We start from the raw sequence: 21,621 nt of genomic DNA, 5'->3' as shown, positions 1-21,621 counted from the left end.
AAAATATTATTGCTCCTATGTACATATTCTTAAAATTCCTTTGACCATCTCATCGGTCATTAATATTTGAATTTCCAAGCGCCTTCTTTCTTATTCTATCCTTAAACTTAACACCTTCACTTTAAGAGTATGCATATGGAATGTTCTTTCTCACCGATCATTAAAAGTCTCAAAGACTTGCCCCAAATAGCTTCGTTTGTAGTTACATAGTCAACCCCCTTTTCAAACTCATTAACCTTGATTTCCCAACAAACACTACCTAAAATGCGAGTCCAAGCGACTCAATAAACTCCAAATGGGTGTTCTTGTTGAAGTATCATTTTCAAATCCATTATAACTTTTATACATTTTTCTATAACCAAACATGGACAAGCAACCATTTCTTACGTTAATGGCTTAAACACTTGCCAATTAAAATTAGGCGTGTCCTTCACAGTTTATTCACTCTATTGCCCTTTGTCCTTTAGATTACCATTCTTATGTAAATTCCTTGGACGTTTCGATGTCCCCATCCAACTTGTCAACTCATTAAACCAACTTTCAAAGCCCTAGGAATCATGCTTTCTTCTTCACATGGGTGATTTTGCGTTACGTTACTTTCGTACACATATCCATTACAAGATCCTTGGTGGTTAGAAATCCACCCCCTGCCAACTATTGAGCTACAGTGGCTAATTGTTCAATCAACTCATTTAAATTACTTCCGATATTAGAATTATCATGCCACCATACTTCACCATAATGACAAAATAGTTGCCAAAAGTTGGGTCGAAATACATTATTTCACTCTGATTACTAACACCAACCAACCTAACAAAGGAATTAACAATCAACAAATAATTCGAAACCATATACCTTGATTAATAAACAACTAAAGAGTTCATATAGTTGAACAAACAAATAAAAATAAAATTATTCCCTTGAATCACCACCTAAGAAAGGAAGAAAGAGAGTATCACTTGATAAAATGAATAAATATGGTGTTGAATAACTCAAAGAAATAGGTAAATGATCATACAAGCTTCTCCAAGAATTGTAGCATTGCTACATGATATATTGCCTTATAACAAAGAATGAGTGATAACCATCCTCAAAACTCGAAATAAAAGTTGAATAATCTATTCTCATTACTTAAAATTAATTGAATAATTACTTCTCAATACTCCCAATTTAATACCTTTTTTCAAACTTTCATGAAAGCCCTCCAAAAATAAAATCTCAAATTAGTAAAACAATATTCTCAACAACTCCCTATAAATATAATTCCTCAAGATCTCAAAATAGTTTTTGTTTACCTTATTCATCATCTAAAAATGAATATTCATAAGATTAAAATACTCAATCATTTACTTTATAACTTTATACTTCAATTAAATTGAGTTCGACGTCTCATTTCGAAAATATCATCTTGATCATAGCCTATCTTCCTTTTATAATCATATACATTTTCACAAACTCTTGTTCGACATCTGTCTCAAACTCATGCTTAACGAAGCTAAGCGTAAATAGAATCAAAACGTACTCCTTAGAAATCAATACTAATTCCCAAAATGAAAATTAAATACTTACTACTAACATTTGTGTCACTAATCAACCAACACAAAATAATTAAAAGGACATGATTGGGTTAACCCAAAATTCTCTCAAAATAGTTAATTAGAATGAGAACAATGAACCCAAATCAATCTGACTTAAGCAATGAACTTTGATAACCCTTGATCCTCCTCCAAAACACTTGTCTCAAATAACTAACTAGACAAAACTCTAGGCATCTCGCAAGAAAACGAGTTCATAGCTCACTATAGAACAACCCTTCCCATGACAAGAAAAATATAGTTCTTGCCAAAAAATTTAAGTTCAGTGTTCAATCATACAATTTTCAATTGCATATAATATAATTTATATATAATACATGTTTTCATATCATTCATGTAGTCATACAAATATGCTTGAACACACAACGAATCAATATGCACATAGGGAAGACATTAAATTCGAATTTATATGCCCAATTCTTTACCTACCCGATCTCACCACATGCTTAAAGGCGTTTAACACATAATTAATACCTAAATCTTTGCTTCCTGCAAAACGAACAAACTAAAACATTTTTCACTCCCCTTTTTCCAATTATTTTTCGAAAACCCATTCCAAAAATGGAATTAATTTCGACCCAAAAATAAAATTTCGGACCCCAAAAAAAAAAAATTAAAAAAATCAAACCTCCATCAAAAATAAAAAAATAAATAAATAAATAAAATTTCAAACTCTTTTCTAAAAATAATTTCAAACAAAAAATTATTTTGGACCTCACCAAATAAATAAATAAATAAATTTCAAAATAATTTAAATAAATTAATCACAGTTCAAAATTAAATAAAATAATTTCAATTCAAGTTTAAAATAACTTTTAAAATAAACACTAGTCCAAGTTTAAAACAAAGATACCTTAAAACACGTTTTTGGCTTTAGTGGTAATTAAAATCCAACCAAAACTCCAAGATATCACTTTGTAACACCTTACAAATTCCTCCTTTTGAAATACCTGTTTTACCCCCTTTAAAATACGAAATAGGAAACAACTAAGGCATTACCGCCACCGTAATAACGGCTAAGGTATTTATCAAAGACACACAATGAAGACATTTTCAAAACCTTTTAAAACAAAGTCAAAGTCCAACAGTCCAACCACACAAAAGTAAAATCAAACCAAAGTCAAACGAAATCAAACCTAAAACTTGGAACGTAGGCCCTTTCAAAACCAAACGAGTATTTAAAACCAATGTGTTAGTGTCATCAATCAATTAATAAACATTCAAAGCAAATAAATCATTCATATTCTAATACAACCTAGAACAAGGTTCGCTCTTCACTCAATCCCAAACATGAATATGTTGCAATACCTGAAAAACATTCTCTTTAAACTGTCTCTACAACTCACCATAAGAAATAGGTCGTTGTAGGGCCAAGATAAAAAGACAAGGTTAATCACACACAAAACACAATAATCAGCAATGCTGACTACATAAGGGTTCATGGAAACACACTAACATGATAACATCCTAGCAATAACAACAAAACCTACCTTTCGTTAGAGTTCAACATATAACAATAGACACAACACGGACTCATTACTTTATTTCTAATTTGGTTACACATCAAACGGGTTTCCAACAAAATCACTGCCCCTAAGAATTGGGGTACACTACCCAGGGAGCTAATCGAGTAGGCATAAATGTCACTTATTAGTGACAAACGTCCTACGCATAACAACAACAACAACAACAACAACAACAATAACAATAATAACAATAACAATAGTAATAACAACAACAACAACAACAACAACAACAACAACAACAACAACAGTAACAACAATAACAACAATAACAACAGTAACAATAATAACAATAACAACAGTAACAATAATAACAATAACAACAGTAACAACAATAACAATAAGAATAATTATAACAATAATAACAACAATAACAATAAGAATAATAATAACAATAATAATAATAATATGAATAATAATAACAACAATAATAACAATAACAACAATAATAATAATAACAACTATAACAATAACAACAATAATAGTAATAACAACAATAACAACAATAATAATAGCGTCTTGTACTCCTAGTAGAAGCTATGGTTAAATATAAAACCCCATAACTCTCCCCATATGTCCATACTCGGGGTTTATACGTTCCAAGAGTTTTGGTCCGTAATCTCTTTTACTTTACGCTGTTTACCTATTTTAAACTTAGTGATGAATCTTAATCCACAACACAATCAATCAACATGAATCATTCAAGTAATCAAACATTCCAATTCAATTCTTGAATAATTAGTGGTCACATTTAATTTAATGTTGAACCCTTTTTACAACTACCTCGGCGTAAAAACACCTTAAGTGCATAAAGTACTACAAATCCTATCCCTCGATATAAAAACACTTTAAATGCACGTAGGCACCGCAATATAAATTATCCGTGTGTACTGAGACACTTAAATACCTCAATTCCCATCAATAAAAATCACATGAACCATAATAAAATTCCCTTTCAATAATCCAAACTCAATTAAACATTTAGTTTAATTAAACATGCTCTCAATCATGCCAATAATAAAAGTACGGTTCAACAACAATATTCCATCATTATCAATTCCATTAAATAATTCATTCCAACCAATCGTGCTTTATAAACAATTAACCCATTTCAATTTAATTCAACCATCCAAATCAATTTACCAAATCCAACCACTACCTAGCATAATACTAACTTGGAATTAATCAAAATAAACCCTACATGATTCTACACGCTTAATAAATTTCGAGTACGCGTACATATCTCGAATAAGCTCTTAAAGTTGTATATACCTGAACATTTCCCGAACAAGGTCTCCTACATAGAGGGACAATAAAACTACATTAATTACCCTTGAATACATAATTTCCAGCAACTTAAACTCACTTTAAATAACTTATAATAATCTGAAAATTATTTTTTAAAAAAAACTCTTTAGTTAATCTTCTTTTTAATGAGTAATTTAACCCTCTTCATAAAAACCACAAAAGTAGTATATAGGGACAATATTCAGCAATATATTATAATCAAAACTCTTTAAGGGGGTGTTTGGTATGGGTTTTTGGAAGAGGTGGAAACGGAATCAGCTTACCGTTACCCTTACAATGCGTTTGGTTCACGAGTAAAGAAACAAATGCCGTTACCTCATGGTAACTGTTTCCACCCTTCTGTTTTCGGGGTAAATCTTGGGGAAACAAATTACGTTACTGAGCTCTAACACAAAAAACCAAACTCTTCTCTCTCCTCTCTCCTCTCCTTCGACACTTTCATCAGAATTCCCAAATTTTTTCTACAAATTTCCTGATAATTCTCTTAAGAAAACAGCAATTCTCCAAATTTCGCTCACTTTTTTTCAATTATCTACTTTAAATCAACAAGAATCCTCAATCTCAGGTTTGTTTCTCTCATTTTTTTTTAAAAAAAAAAAACCCTAGATTTTGATTATGTGTTGAATTTGTATATATTTTCATTCTGATTGTTTGTATTTTGATTTTATATCTCGAAATACATGGATTGCTATTTAATTTCCATAATTTCGATTTTATAATTACCTGTCATTGCTCTCATTTAATATCTAGGGTTAATATGATGTCAATTTCTAGGGTGGTTGATATCAATTTCGATTTTCTTCCAAATGAATTTGTGAAAATATTAACCAAGTATATATACAGTGAGATTAAATTTCTGGGTATCATGAATTGAATCATAGTACTCTGATGGAAAGTGTGTAGCCTGTTCTAGTCTTGTGATTAGAAATTACTGCTTATGATGTTCTTAATCTTGCTAATATAGGCGATAATGTGTATAATATTAACATTAGAGTAGTGAACTGGATACTCTGTTCCAGAAGGATACTCTGAAATGAGAAATTATTTGCTAGTTAATGATGTTGTTTGTGAAAGTGTAGATTGATACTATTGTACATTTTTTGGACTGATTTTTCAAGGTTTCTACAATGCCTCGACTTATGCGTTCCATAAGGAAAAAAAGCTTAAACAAATACAACTAGTTATTTCAATGGTTATTATTATTTTGATGATGTATTGGATGTGGCATATGATGTGTGTTGTTTCAATAAGGGGTGTTCAATTAAAAGAAAATAAAAAAAAACAAAAAATTGCTACGAATGTTAGTTTTGAGAGGGCTTTATAGAGAGAGTGATGTGAAATGCAAGAGTGAGCTTCGCATTAATAGAAGAACTTTCAATATTATTTGTGAGATGCTTAGAGACATTGGGGGTTTAAGTGGAACAAAAAACATGTCGCTTCAAGCGATCGTAGCCATGTTTTTATACACGTTGGCTCACCATAAGAAGAATAGGTCTATTGGACAATATTTCTTTAGAAGTGGAGAAACCGTGAGCCGACAATTCACCTTTGTTTAAGGGCTTTTCTCAAGTTGCATGAAGTACTACTTTACAATCCCACACCCATATTGGATGATTGTGAAGATGAAAGGTGGAAATCTTTCAAGGTATTGGTCTTTTCTAAGCCCCTAAATTTTGCTAGGATTTTCTTATTTTTGCTTGTTTGTAAGTAATATTTTTCCTATTTTTGTAGAATTGTTTAGGGGCATTAGATGGGACTTACATTAACGTAAATGTGCCTTCACAAGAACGACCAAAGTATAGAACAAGAAAAGGAACAATTGCTATGAATGTATTGGGTGTTTGTGCACCCAATATGCAATTTATTTATGTTCTTCCTGGTTGGGAAGGTTCGGCCCATAATATGTGTGTACTTCGCAATGCTCTCTCTAGACCAAACGGTTTTAGGGTACCTCGAGGTAAGTGAAGCTCATTCTTTTGTGAGTGTATAAGTTTTGTTAGTTTTGGTAGGTAGTAATCCTTTTCTTTAATAACTTTGAAGGTAATTATTATTTGGTTGATGCGGGATATACGAATTGTGAGGGCTTTCTTGCTCCATATAGAGGTCAAAGATACCATTTAAAAGAATGGACGGATCGACAACCCAAAAGTGCCGAGGAGTTCTATAACATGAAACATGCTAGAGCGCGAAATGTGATTAAGAGATGTTTTGGCCTACTTAAAGGAAGATGGAGTATTCTTAGAAGTCCTTCATTTTTTCCTATTAGAACTCATGGACATATCGTGATGGCTTGTTGCTTATTGCATAATCTAATTAGAAAATTCATGCCTACGGATGATATAAACGAAGATGAATTGAATGAATCCGATGATGATTCCGAAAGTGATTCCGATGATGAAAGGGAATTTATTACAAGTGTTGCTACTTCGGATCATTGGACCAATTTTAGAAACAAATTAGCCCAAGATATGTTTAATGATTGGAGGGCGAGAGGTAGACATGGTCAATAGCAAAAAATGTATGATTTTTTTTCCCTTCGATTACATTATATATATAGGTGTATTTTCTGTTTGTTTTTTCATTTAGAGCTACTGCTACTTCTGCTATGTCCTGCCGGGGTTGTTGCTGCAGGTGGTCTGGTAAGGGGCAACTAGTGCTGCCCTGCCAAGGCTGCTGCTGTAGTTGATTCATTGATATTCATCAGGCCTGTCCTGCAGCACCAAGTTACTGTCAGTTGTATATTCAAAACATTCAATCATTTTTAGTACATGTATTTTTCAGTTTTGTTTTCAAAATGCAACATTACTTGCCACAGATTTCTGGTTTATAATACTACCTTCATGATTCCCTGATATTACATTGTTATATTACTACTTGTTGAAACTTACAGGAATGATCTGACGTGTCTTGATTCTTTATTTGACTAGTGGCTTTGCAAGATGTTGTCATCTATGTATCAACAATTTGAGTGGAAATAACTTGTTGATTTTTGGCATACTTTTTAATTACTCGCATGTCATTGATTTTAGTGAGTTTGAATATTGGATTGCATATCTAAATTAATGATTTCCTGGTTTCAAAACTATTACCTACAAACAAGATGGTCTTAAGTGCATAATGGTTGACTGCCCGGCAGAATTTTCAATTAGTGTAACTAACAATAAATTATATTTTATTACTTGAAAAATTGATTATATTTTATAGGATCATTTTCTAACTTTGGCCTAATTTCTAATCTACAATTTGTTTAGGATGGAGACTAGCAATCGAGGAAGAGGTAAAAATAAAAGGTATTGGACGTATGAAGAAGATGCGGTTCTAATAAGATATTTGCATGAGTTGAGTTGCGATCCGAAGTGGAAATGTGAGAATGGGTTTAAGAATGGTTACATGAATAAGTTGGAAGAGATGATCAATGGTGTACTTCCTAATTGTGGCTTGAGAGCGGTTCCCCACATTGAGTCGAGGATCAAGCATTGGTCGGAGAAATATAGTGCATTTGCAGAAATGCTATCCACCTCAGGATTTGGATGGGATGCTGAAAAGAAATTGTTGCAAGTAGACAAGGCCGTGTACGATGAATGGGTGAAGGTATGAACTGCTATTTCATTCCTCTTTGTTCATTTTTTTCTTCTTCTGAAATTGCTGTTAACTCACTGCCACTGCTAAACTTACTGTTGTTGGTAAAATCAGACTGTTCTTTGAATTTTATTCAGTTATATGAGGTTAATTAATGACACTCTTTACTTGTAATAAACCTGGCAATATCATTCATATGTCCAGCTACCTATATCAAGACTTGCATTTGTTCATCTCATTGAACTGCACAGAGCTGTGCTCACATTTGTATACATTGGATTATTGGTCATAGAAGCTCAATTGAGCCAGACAAATTGGAATTTAGGTTATCTAACTAATTAAACACCCTAGTTGCTGATGTCTTCTTGAGATCGTGACCATATTGCCCTAATTATTGACTAGTTATAGTGAGATGCCTTGACTACATAAATAATTAGTGACAAAGCCAGAAACTTTTGATTAGGAAGCCAAGTAATCAGTGACTAAAGTATAAATTTCTACATGCTTAGTAACATTTACACAGTACTTGATCTCTGTCACACACTAAGCTAATATTTTCTTTAACATCCTACATTACTATATACATGTACTATCAGACAGCCCATACTAGACACCCCTGGTTTCTCCCCTGTATCATATGACCAAGATCTTGAAGGCATGTTTACTATTGGAATTAATCAGACGCTTGGTTCTCTTACATTCTATGATGACTTCTGGTTTAAACTAGTTAGCCGATGTTGAGACAGATTGCCCCTTTGACATGACTGACTAAAACATCCCCTATTTTTGTTTACTCCACTATAGTTTGTCTGGTGTTGGTAGATATTGCTCAGCCTAGAGCATTTTAAGAGTATACGCTCTTCAATGTAAGTAGTAATATTGTACATCAATTTGGATAGAGGACTAGTTCAGAAAGACCCTAAAAAGTACTGTACAGATTATTAACTATAATTTAATTATTAACCATAATATATTGTATAGATTATTAACTATAATTTGACTATTTTGCATGCACTAATATATTGTACATATTATTAGTATGTTGCCTAATTATTAGCTGTTTTTGCAAGTTTATCAGTTGCCTAGTTCAGTTCTGAATTTCATGTACATTCTCTTATATGGCAAACTCATAAGAAAGCTAAGGGGTTGTTTGGAGTTCCATTCATCCATTATAAAACTCTAGCAGAAATATACGCAAAAGACAAAGCTACCGGAGATGTAAGTGAGTCATTCGCTGATGCCATAGAAGGTATTGATCAAGAGATTGATAAGCAACCATTCATTGTCGAGAGTGATGAAGAAGATGATGTGAATTCTACTAATTCGGACACTTATTCTTCTACAAGTTAATCCGGAAAACGCCCCGTGAAGATAGAGGATGATCATATAACTCCTTCAAAAATGGCAAAAGTGAAGGCTTCTACAATTCATTCTTCTGCAAGTGATTCTACTACTCAATTTGGAAAACGCTCTATAAAGGCGAAGGAGGCTAAGGTGAAAGGAAAGAACAAGGTAAATTTGAAGAGTTTGTGTAGGAATGATGATGATGATTTGGTGGCCTCCCTCCATGATGTTTCCAACAATTTTGGGAAGATATTTGAAAATATCAATGTTAATCTCGGGACTATGGCTAGTGCATGGTCTAAAGCGGAAGAAAGGGAGCAAAGGATGGATGAAAAGGTGAACAAGGTATTGGACGAGGTGATGAAGTTAGATGGCATTTCTCCATCCGAAGCTTTAGAGGTTGCTACTATTCTCATGGCGGAAGAATATAAGCTTCATATCTTCTATCAAGCACCATTTAACATGAAAAAAACAATATGCAATTGATCTTCTTAAGAAGAAGTAGCATTTGGTTGCTGCCATGTCTTTGTTTTTTTGTTGAACATTTGCAACTTGAGCAATACAAGTTATGTGTTGGGATTATTCATATGATGATGGACATATTATTAGTCAATGTTTGGAAAATTAATGAGTGCCAACTTTGCTTTATATATATATTGTTTTGTTTTTTTTTTTTACTGTAAAATATGTAGCATAGACAATATTTTTTATCTAGGTTATTTTTTTATTTTTTTTTTTACCCGTAAAATATGAGCATAGACAACATTGTATTATTCATTCTTATTTTTCATTTCCGTTTGTTATACCAAACAAGAGGAAACGGAATGGTGATAATTGTTTCCATTTCCTTTGATGTACCAAACAACTAGTAAGGGTAACACTATTTGTTACCCTTTCCCCTCCTAATTTATTTCCATTCTGTTTCCTATACTAACTCCATACCAAACACCCCCTAAAACTTAATCAAAACATCACTTATATACTCAATTATCAATTAGAAACACCTAGAACACAAAAGCCCCAAATTTATTTGATATTAGAGCCCTAAAAATCAAGTCTTTATAAATTAAAACCCTAACTTAATGAATTATAAAATCTGAAAATTAAAACCAAACTAAATAATATGAAATCACACTTTTTAATCATTAAAACATGATTTTGATACCAATTAAACATATTTTGAACAATTAAAATCAAAACTCATAATTAAAATCATCAAAATAATTAAAATAAAAAGAGGAGAGAGAAGAGGGTTAGCCACGGTGATGGGCGGTGGACATCCGACCGGCAGGGGCAGCGCAGCAGGTGGCCGGCGGTTTGAGGTCATCCGGTTGGAGGGGTGACTTGGCAGTGGGTTCATGGAACCCACCCATGAATTTCACGGGAAGGGGAAAACAAGAGGAAAAGAAAGAGAAAGAAAAAGGAAAAAGGAAAAAGGAAAAAGAAAGAGAAAGAAAAATACTTACTTTGACAATTTAACTTTTTGGTTGGCAAAATTTTGGAGATTGAAGAGATATTTATAGAGTATGGTAAATAGAGATATTTGGGCTTATAAGAAATAATATGATGCAGAAATATTTGGCCCAAATTAAATAAAAGGATGATTAGGCTTAATATGAACACAAGCTATAATTTGGTGGAGTTAAGTATTGATCAAATATAAAACACATTTTATTTAAATTTCATAATTAAAATAATTTGCCCCAAAAATACAATTTATAAATAAATAAATAATGTATAAAATACATTAAAAATATGGGGTATTACATTTCCAGTCTAATTCATGTCCATACACTCAAGTAGGGGTGTTTAGATCCGGGTACCCGAATCTTCGGGTAGTTTGTAAATCGGCCCATGCCCCGATTTTCTCGAATCGGGTCATAGGATTCCTGGATTATTAATCCACCAACTCTTTTGTTTCTACATAAACTTACCATCTTTCATAGTTTAATCACTTTCATGTGAGTTTTATTGCTTAACTTTATAAAAAGTCATTATACAAAATTACAATCAATTAAAACAAAATAATTTACAAAAAAAAAAAAAAAATAAAATATTTTTAAAAAAAAATTTAACATTGTACTCCGTATCATTTTCCTTTTTAGACCACAAATCCACAATTATTGACTATCACAAGTACAGTAGGCTAAAATCCAAAAAAAAAATTGAAGAAAGCTTGCAAAGTTACAATACTTCATCAGATACTTTAACAAAGGCAAACACCATGAAATCTCCCAACAAATTAAAGTGGTAGCCGAGAATAGCCACTTTAACAATTATTCTCTCGCGTGGTGGGCGATGGTCGTGTGAATGAGATGAAGGGGATGGAGAGAGAGAGAGAGAGAGATGAAGGGGGGCGGAGAGAACGAGAGAGACAGAGATGAAGGGGGTAGAGTACTCCGATTACTCAATTATTCATCTTTTATGTAAAGCGGAAATATCATAGAACTGACCACATATAATAATATGTGTAACTTCATGATATAGAGATCAAAGGAACACACACACCACAAAAAAAAAAAAAAAAAAAAAAAAAAAAAAAAAAAAAAAAAAGCTATGGATGTACAAGTACAAATTTATAACTCTATGAACAACACCATTTGGGCCGGGCCTGGGCCTGGTTCTAGTCCAGAGACTCACTTCGTCATTTGACCCAAAATTTGAAGTAAACAAATTCAAAACGCGCCAAATAAATAAGCCCAATCATATCAATGATGACCGCATGACAACTTCCTAAAACACTTACTCTTGACGAAGGATAATGTCAGGATTCTCTAAGGAAGGCATCAATAAAACTTCAAATCAATATGGAGTACAAATAATTTCTTTAGGGGCTCTCCGAGGTTTGTTTGGTTTAAAGTAAAAATAGTTTTTCGGCGTGGGTGATGTCCCGAGATAATGCATTAGTTCAATGATTGAAATCCTTATATATATTTAATCTAACCGAATGACATATAATAGTACTATACTTTTAATTTAAAACTTTAAGTCGTGGGTTCAAATATTGTACAACCTATATTTTTAAGCACGTGAATGAAAGACTCGATTGATTGAGAAAAGTGCCACATGACACCTAAACATCTTTAGGAACGCCATTTAACATAATTTAAAGGACCATAGTTGAATAGTAGAAAAATCAAAAGTAGGAGTGAAAAGGTGAAAATGGATAAGAGGAAAGAAAAAAAAGGAGATAAGGAGGGAGGAAATACTATTGCGCATTTAGCGGTTAGAAGGGATATGGGTTCTAGTAACAAACTTGTTAGTATGGATCTTTTCCCCCAAAGTTTTCAAACTTTGGCGGACCTTTGATTTAATAAATTAATTTCCCACGGTTGTCTTTAAAAAAATAATAATAATAAATAAATAGAGGAGGGAGAAAATTGTGGCTTTCTTTATTTTGAAAAAAAAAAAAAGAGTAAATTTCGACCATTGAGAGAGTAATTATCCATTATTGTAAAACTGGTTTTTCACCCTTCACAACTAATCAAAGGAAAATGAAGGAAACTAAATAAATCATTTTTCATGAAAATATGTTACATTGGACAAAACACACCCTTAGTGTTTTATGTAGTTTCACCTTGAATTAATAGTCAAACCTTAGTTTTAATAAGAGTAGCTAATGTATTGAAGCTATCAAACGCTAGTTTATAATCGCAAATGTTGTATATTTGATTTTCTCCTATCATAAATATATTATCTGTTTCGCATAAATTCGCATTGTTATATTAGTAATCAATAAATTTAGGGATAGCCCCTAGGTACCCTAAGCCAATTTCTATGGTACCATTAAGGTCTGAAGGAACCAAAAAAACAAATAGAGTCGCATCATAATGTCGTACGACATTGTCACACAAATGTAAGGATGATGCACATCATGCTCTATCGAGCATGTTATGAATCTATAAGGATTAATATTACGTTGCCAAAACAAATTAAAAAATAAAAAGGATTACTATTGCGTATGTGCGTTACAAACTTACAATCTTATCCCAACAAGTCACTATTTATTTGGTCCCAAGTTCCGATTCAGTACAGTCCAATTGAAATTGGGCCAAAAATCTTCAAATTTTGTGATTTTTGAAAAGAGAAAGATATTCAATGTACTTTCCCTATCCACTTTCCACCCACACAAAAACAGCTTCCAAAGTTAAATTCAGTTGACCTTGATAATCCATTATCCACTTAATGATCTTGACTTTAGTTTGCTTTTCACAAATAAAAAGAGGTTAGATATTAGAAAAAACGTGCCTCACATTCATAACATTATGCTTATTTCTTACTCCCTCCGTTTCATAATCTATGAGTAATGTCTATTTCCATTCAATCAAATTTTGACCACAGTTTTTCATTCCACAGTTTTTCAATGCCAAAAAAAAGAAAAAAAAAGTAGAAGTGTATTGTTAAATACGTCTCAATATGTAGGTTTATGTAAAATGGAATAGGCACTATATTATGAAATGGAGTGAATAATTTTTTTTCTCCCACATGAAAAAAACCTCAAATTCAAGAAACAAAATTTTGATTTTCCTACAACAGAAGATTAATGACATGTTTGGAATTCTTCCTATTCATTCATAAGATCTTCAATTCAACAACTAACCTTTTTTTTTTATAAAAAAGAAAAGAAAAACTAAAGCCAGACAAATTAAAACAAACACAAAGCTAAAACAAGAGCCTGAAAACGAGAAACTAAACTAAAATTTGAAAAGAGGGGGAAAGAAGAAGAAACAGTTCTTAAAATGCATAAACGCTGTATGAGCGTTACAGCTGACATGAGTCTAAGCTAGTAATCGAAGACGGAGATGATGGAGAGGACGATGAAAACGAAAGTGAATTCTCCTCTACCTTTGGCACAATCTCCATCTTCTTGTCTAATTCCTCGGAAGTTTGACAACCTATGACGTCTGTGCCATCGAAGAAGGTGTCATCTAAACTAATCAAATTTCCTTCTCCTTCAAACATCATATCAATATTCTCTTCAAAATTGGTCTGATTGAATAAATCAAGCAGCCCGCCATCTTCATCAAAGGGAATATCCGGAACCAAGAGGGGGTCGTAACCCCCTGTATCCAAGCAAAAACTCCACGGGTTTTCTCTTGCATCCTCAGCACCCTCCATCCCTATCATAGCTGGGTGGTGATCAATGGAGTTAACTAGTTTAGACTCCTCAAGCTGAGACGGAATACCCATTTGTTGATCTTGTTCCCGCTGTACAGCATCAACCAAATTTTGCTGTTTTAGTGGCGCTTCATCTTGTAGCTCTTCTTCCTCTTTCTGTCGTTTTATTTGTTGTTGCTGAAATTTTGGCACTGCAACTTCTGTTTGTTTGGGACTTGGTTCCTCTGATTCAACCTTTGGCATAAGACTCTTCACACGACCAATGTAATTGCTAATATCAAAATTAGTCACCGCATTTGGGCCTCTATACTCTATTGCAGCCAGATCATATGCTGCAGCAGCTTCTTCTTGTGAACCTAAAGTAAAAATGATACAAATTTGTGTTAATAGAGGATAGTGAAATTCAAACTATACTCAACTAAGAAGAGTGCAAATTTATATACAGTATATAATTTCCCTTCTGCTAATATTGTTAAGCAAGCTCCATTACAAAATGGAGATGAGCCAAAGCATTCACGACAAGCAAGTCTTCATTACATAGAGAAATCAAATAAAAATCTCATGTTTAAAATTACTGTTGAAACAGAGAATTATATTTCAGTACATGGCCACAGCTAAAAGGTCATTGACTTAGGCTTTGTTCTTTTCGCCTGAAATTATCTTTCTCAACTTATTGGAACCTATCGATACTTATTTTAGTTGTAAACTGAGATTGTATAGCCTGTAATTGAAACTTATTTCTTCTAAAGCTTTGTTTCAAGAGCTGATAAGAATGATGTCAAACAAAAGCTCTAAAATGGTAGCAGGAATATACATTCAAATACTATAGAGCCTATATAATCTGTCACGGCATTTTAGAAAACTTTAACCGAGTAGACTAACAAACAACGAAGTGATGGATATGTCGGGCACTCGGACAGTCTATGGTATCTGATTTTATACAAGAACTTAGGGCCCCAATAAAAGTAAAAAGAAGCAAGAAGAAACTAGGATACAACTTCTCATTTAATTAAAAAGAAACAAGGCTTTTCTAAAGGATAATATCAAACCAGGTAGGGATGTATAAATCACAAATCATCATAACAATTTAATAGTTGGCCGGTAAGACAAGATCTAGTCAGAAGGTGAACTCCAAAGATAAGATGTGCATGAAAGCAGACCACATGTGACACATCCAACTAGGTTAATTTAGTTGACCATAACACATTTTTTCCTAGCCCTCCTGAAAAGGGGGAAAAATTAAACAAACTAATATTTAAATTAATATAAAAATATACAAAATATTATAGAAAAATTTCTGGAAAAAATAAATAAATAAATAAATAAAATCAGCAAGCATATAGTTCAATATGAATTATGAAGTCCATACCATTTAAGTGGGGACAAAATTAAGAAAAGATTTTTTTTATTTATTAATATTTTTTAAGCATGATATTCCCCAACTACTAACAATACACCTTAACATTTAAGGCAGGAGTTTTGCCAACTCAAATGAAACATGGGTGAGGGGCCAAACAAGCAACAAAAGTCCCTAAAAATAGGTGGAAATATGAGATAATCTTGTCCTACCTTGATGCCCTTCAATTCTCTTGTGTATAAATAAGATTACGAGCTATTTAACTCCCTAATTACCCAGGTAAGAGACCTTTCTTTCAGTTCAAAAGAATATTACTCAGTTAAAAAGACGAGGTCAAGATTCACAGCAAATTGATCAATTGCATAACGCATGGTTTTTAAGTGATTTCGAATGTTGTAATAGTATTGACCAAAACAAAGTCACAAGATACTCTACAGTGCTTTAATTTGTACATGAAGTTCCCATGTGCACAAGTAGAGTTTTGAGTAAGGGAAGATGGTAGGACAACACTAGCATGCATGGAAGTGGCCCTATATAGTAAACACACCCCTTATTCCCATAAAAAAGTTCTCTTTTTTCTTCACTACATAGCTTTTCTTCCTTAAATTTTCAGCGCTCATCTTAATCTCTCATAAAACTAATTTCTCAACAACTCTAGATCATCCCCTATATAAAGAAAAACAGAATTAAGGGCCTACCGAAAATACCAGTAAATCTCAAATTTATTTTCATAAGATTGATTCCTTTCTTTAATCCCCTTTTTGTACTCTTTTCTGATCAATTTTGACTTTATTACATATCTTTATAGGTAAAGGTGGGGGGTGCATAACTGCATATGTAATAGTCAGGTGTGACGGGATTTAAGCAAAGAGTAGGAATCTTAGTGGATCATAATTTTCACCAAAACCCTACCTAATTAATTAATCATACTAATAATTTTCTTCATAAAATCAGATCAAGCAACCCATTCCTAAAAGGTATTCACAATATTTGACTCACGTGACACCATGTGAGTCCGTAAGGGCAATTTTTTAATTAATGGCAGATCTACTGTACCGTACTCACCCCCTTTCCTTTATATCTTATTGTTTATAGTGGACAGGAATACATACAACATATACTATACATGATGATCACAGAAAGTGACCAAACCAAAAGGGTCAGTCCAAATATTAAGTATCTTTGTCCCTGTGATTATGATAATCACTTTGTCCGACCACGTATCTGCGTGTGTGCTCGTGATCCTAAATCACATAGAACGAGAGCGAGCACAAGAGAAATAGAGTTCAGGACATTACTGAAAGTGCCTAAGTAGAGGTATTTGTTCCCATAAACGCGCCCGATTCGTGCCTCCCATCGCCCATTATGATGATGCCTACAAAAAAATAAATTGATTAAAAATAAATTTTAATGAGACATTCAAAGAATCATAGATGTCACATGACCCATAAAATTAAAGAAAAAACAATGAATATTCAAACTTTTGACCATCTTTTTACATAAATTCTACCTTCAGAGATACATTCTCATAATAATACAAAAATCTCCCAAAAATTTAAGCCTCTAACGACTTACAAGTATTACAAGAACACATCCTCCAAAATCTAAAAAAGACGACAAATATATTAAAATGGTCAAAAGTTCGGACTACTGATATTTATTGTTAACTTGATTCAAAAAACAAAGCAGGGCAATAAAATCCATTGAAATGTACCTAGCCACGCCACGATATTTCGAAACACCCCTCGAAAATCCACTACTTCTCCGTCTCAATGACGCCAAGTACTCTTCCTTGGACGCATTTTGCATGACCTCAACCTCTTCCGTATAATTTTCTATCTACATAAATCAATACATACCATACCATATTGTAAGTCAAATTCCTCTTTATTATTATTATTTAATTTTGTAACAACATTAAAGCACGACATTAAAATTAACATTGAAAGCATGACCCAGCTGTGTGTGTCAAACATACAACAAGTGGAAAGAAAGTGGTGCAAGTCGCAAAATTAGATTAGCAATAAAACACCGCTGCATTTCATTTTGACAAGACTTTGGGATATAAAAATTATAATATAGTTTTACTTATAATTGCTCACAAACTTAGGTTACTCACTGGAAAATTTAATGTCGTCTCTGGTCCCCAATACTTAAGTGCCGCTAGATCGTATGTCCTAGCTGCATCTACTTCACTATCATATGCTCCTGCATTTAAATAATCACCCCAAAACAAAACAATTTCAAGATTGTTACGACATTAATCCCCCGTCTCTAAAGTTCTTCGTGTTTTGACCTTTTTTTTGTCACAATTACCGTTCAAACAGGAATAATTTTTAGAGACGGACAAATATATAATCTTTGAGTCGGCTATTTATGATGCATTTGTTTTAGAAAATCCTAATTTATGTCGGAGATGGGCAATTTTGTAAATAAATCAACAACTTATTAACCCATGCATCGAAAGTCATGCTGACTAGAATTTATTATTGATTTATTTACGAAATTGTTGCTCTCATTTTTGAGGATGAGATTAAATTTTTTAAAAAAAAAAAAAAAAAAAAAAAAAAAAAACGAATGAATTGGACTTACCCAAATAAACTTTGAACAGGAAGCGGAAGATGAACGTTGAGTGAGATAGTCAGAAAGACAAAGAAAACGCACGCAGTCAGCAAGTTGGCAGAACAAACTCCAAATAACGTTATACGAATACTCCATAAATAAAATTAAAAAATTAAAAAAATAATGAAATAAATCAATAATAATAGGACAAATTTAAATTTATTAATTAATTATTAAGTAGGAGTATTACAGTATCATTATCACCAACCATACAGTAATCAAAATATTAATTAACCGAGATTACGGATCTCCATGAGAATACTCACCATTTAATTTTTTTTAACAAAAATAAATAATTAAATATCTTTTTTAATTAAATAAAGAGATTTTCAGAAATTACCTTGTCTTCCTTTTTTGTTTTGAAGGCTATTCCAAGAACTTTTATCCCATAAATGTGCTTCAAATCTTCCTGTCCATCTATGTCTGCAAATTTCACCCAAAAATTAAACAAAAATTAAAACTAACCGAATTGCCAAGACATGCAAATTAATTAATAGACATAAAATTCAAATTAAATTCAATCAGCATTTGATCAACTCTAATTTCTTATTAAATTTTCACAAATCAACAAAAAAAAAATTAAAATTGACAAGTGGAAATTAAAAAAAAATCATTGTAAATTAAATTAAATTACCTTGTAACACCTCTGTAAATGGAGCTACGACGATTGGTACATTTCTCAGTTTTAGGATTAATTGGTGCTCTCTTTCTTCTAGTTCGTTTAGGCTTAGCCGGCTTCTCGTCGTCATCAATTTTAATTTGGTCATTTTTATTTTTATCATTATCACCATCATTATGATTATGATAATCAACTATACAGGAAGACGAAGACGACGACGAAGAAGACGACGGAGACGAAGGCGACCCATTAGAGGAGTCAGCAGCAATAGCAGCATTACTAGTAATTGGAGAAGAAACACGACAGCGACGGCGCGGAAGCGGAGGCGGAGGCTGGGATTGTGAATGACACCTCTTAGTCTTCATCCTCCTCCTCCGCTGTTTCGCAACAACAAAGAATAAGTGAAACAAATAGAGTAATGTATGGTATGGGTTTGAATGTGATAAATTAGCAAGAGAAATTTGGTGAAGAAAAGGGTGGTTTGTTTACCAAAACAAGGTAAGGTGGATGGGAGAGTGAAGTGAGAGAGAAAAGAAAGATTGTGTAAAACAGACTTTGAGACTTGTTCTTTTCTTTCTCCTGATGTTTCTGCTGAAGGGGTTTTTTAACTATGGTTGAGTTTAAGGGTTTTTTTTTTAACTAGAGTATTGAGTTTTTTAATTAAATTTTAATTTTATAAAATTAAATGTAATGGGTTTTAGAATTAGGTGTAGTCAAGCCAAACACTTGGCTTAATGGCTCCAAGTTGTTTCAGCCATGCTACCAATCAGGATTTGCTATATACAGTGTGTAACTTTTGGATCTCTCTTTTAAGCCTTTTTTTTTTTTACCCCTTTCGAAAATACAAATAATAAAACACTTTTGGTTTTTTTTTTATTTATATTTTAAAGATATAAAAATAAATGAAATCATCAACGTTATTTTTTCTTCTATATATATGAACTAGATGGAAACCCGTGCGATGTACGGTTTTTTCATCTAAGATTTTTAATTATTTGATTTATTGTATTTATTTCAGACAAAATTAAAATTTTAATATTTATTTTTTTTACTATAATTTATAATGAATTTATTAAATATAAATAAATGGTAAATATGATATTTTTTTTCGTTATATATAATCTTGAATGTGAAATGATAAATTTTTAATAATTTAAATTTACCATATCTTTTATTTCGATAGAATCACCAACCTCGTCCACAACCAACCTACTACATCAATGGATAAATTGAACCGTGAAATGTTAGCCAAACTGAAATTGATATAAATTAAATCTTGAATAATTCTTGTGTACAACGAGTGTACATTAAGTTTATTGTAAAACGGTCAGTTTGAGCATAACTTTAACTATTTTTATGGTAACTTTTAATTTATCGTTGGTTTGAATTTTATTTTAATTTGTAATTTCTTATAAATTCGTGATTAAATACTATAAAAACTAATATGATTAATCTAATACATTACAAGTTTTTTGTAAGATAAAATTTATTAATAGAAAAATAATAACTTTTGTAGTATAAAGGGTAACTTTAAGTGCTTTTAACACAACTTTAACTCGTTTTATAATAAATTAACGTGCACCCGTCTTTTTAGAGAATTTGTGTTAAATTTTTACATTTATATAAAATAAATCAATATATTTACCTATAAATGAAAAATTGTTGTGATATAAAATCAAATCTATGCATTGGAATTTTTTCATCATCTCCAAAAATAACCAAAGTCATCCATATATTAAGTATACAACATCTGATCGTATGTCATTACATAAACAAATAATCGTTAAGTATCCTAAATAAATACAATGTAACTAATAATTACAAATAAATATATGTTATAATGATAGGTATCAAACTTTATTATAAGAGTTTATCATTTAAATATTTTTTAGTATATTTTTTTTGGATTTCTTATACTCGTAGTATTGAATAAATAAATTTATCTTTTCCTATATTTTTACTTTATTTTTTTCATTAAAATAATTTAATTCGTGGATTATAATCTAGCATTAAAATTTTAGATATATCAAATCTAATTCGTTACTTTTATCTAGGTGGCGACGTAGTTTTTTAATTCAAGAATAAAATACAAATTTTTCTTCTTATTGGTCGAAATAAGTATATTTCTTACATGGCGCTCCTAATGCTCTCCAAATATGCCTACTTTATTTATATATATTAGATTAGATTATACATACTTCCTCTGTTTTAATATATTTTTCTAATATATATATATATATATATATATATATATATATATATATATATATATATATATATATATATATATATATATATATATATATATATATATATTTGTTAGTACTATTTTCTTCTATTAAAAAAAAATACTTGTATTAGATTAGGTAAATGAATGATTTAATTGAAATTATATCATTGATAAGAAGAAAGTGTTATTAACGTTTAAACTTTATACTTATTCGGTTAATCCATACATTTAATTTTTTGAGAAATTCTCTTTGGTAACACTGTAGTTTTTAATTTTTTCAGTGGTGAATTGTGAAAAAATTTATTATCTTTGGTAAACCTGAATTT

The 21,621-nt window shown here is 31.7% G+C and overlaps 2 protein-coding genes across 2 annotated transcripts; one reads left to right on the top strand and one right to left on the bottom strand.

Annotated features, from left to right (window-relative positions):
- The first annotated feature begins 4,949 nt into the window (after positions 1 to 4,949).
- On the top strand, positions 4,950 to 9,355 carry LOC110682632. The gene is made up of 3 exons (XM_021858967.1): positions 4,950 to 4,991; positions 7,678 to 8,017; positions 9,131 to 9,355. The coding sequence occupies exons 2-3, from the start codon at positions 7,679 to 7,681 to the stop codon at positions 9,353 to 9,355; spliced, it is 564 nt and encodes a 187-aa protein (XP_021714659.1). The 5' UTR covers positions 4,950 to 4,991; position 7,678.
- Positions 9,356 to 13,221: 3,866 nt separating this feature from the next.
- Positions 13,222 to 19,920, bottom strand: LOC110682653 (ethylene-responsive transcription factor WRI1-like). The gene is made up of 7 exons (XM_021858985.1): positions 19,081 to 19,920; positions 18,787 to 18,869; positions 18,417 to 18,425; positions 17,944 to 18,032; positions 17,539 to 17,663; positions 17,123 to 17,199; positions 13,222 to 14,823 (listed from the first exon to the last, which is right to left on the bottom strand). Exons 1-7 carry the CDS (start codon positions 19,428 to 19,430, stop codon positions 14,111 to 14,113), a joined length of 1,446 nt encoding a protein of 481 aa, XP_021714677.1. The 5' UTR covers positions 19,431 to 19,920; the 3' UTR covers positions 13,222 to 14,110.
- Positions 19,921 to 21,621: the final 1,701 nt, after the last annotated feature.

This window comes from Chenopodium quinoa, unplaced genomic scaffold, assembly GCF_001683475.1.
Source record: "Chenopodium quinoa cultivar QQ74 unplaced genomic scaffold, ASM168347v1, whole genome shotgun sequence".
Lineage (NCBI taxonomy): Eukaryota > Viridiplantae > Streptophyta > Magnoliopsida > Caryophyllales > Amaranthaceae > Chenopodium > Chenopodium quinoa.
This window is presented reverse-complemented; position numbering and strand designations above follow the sequence as displayed.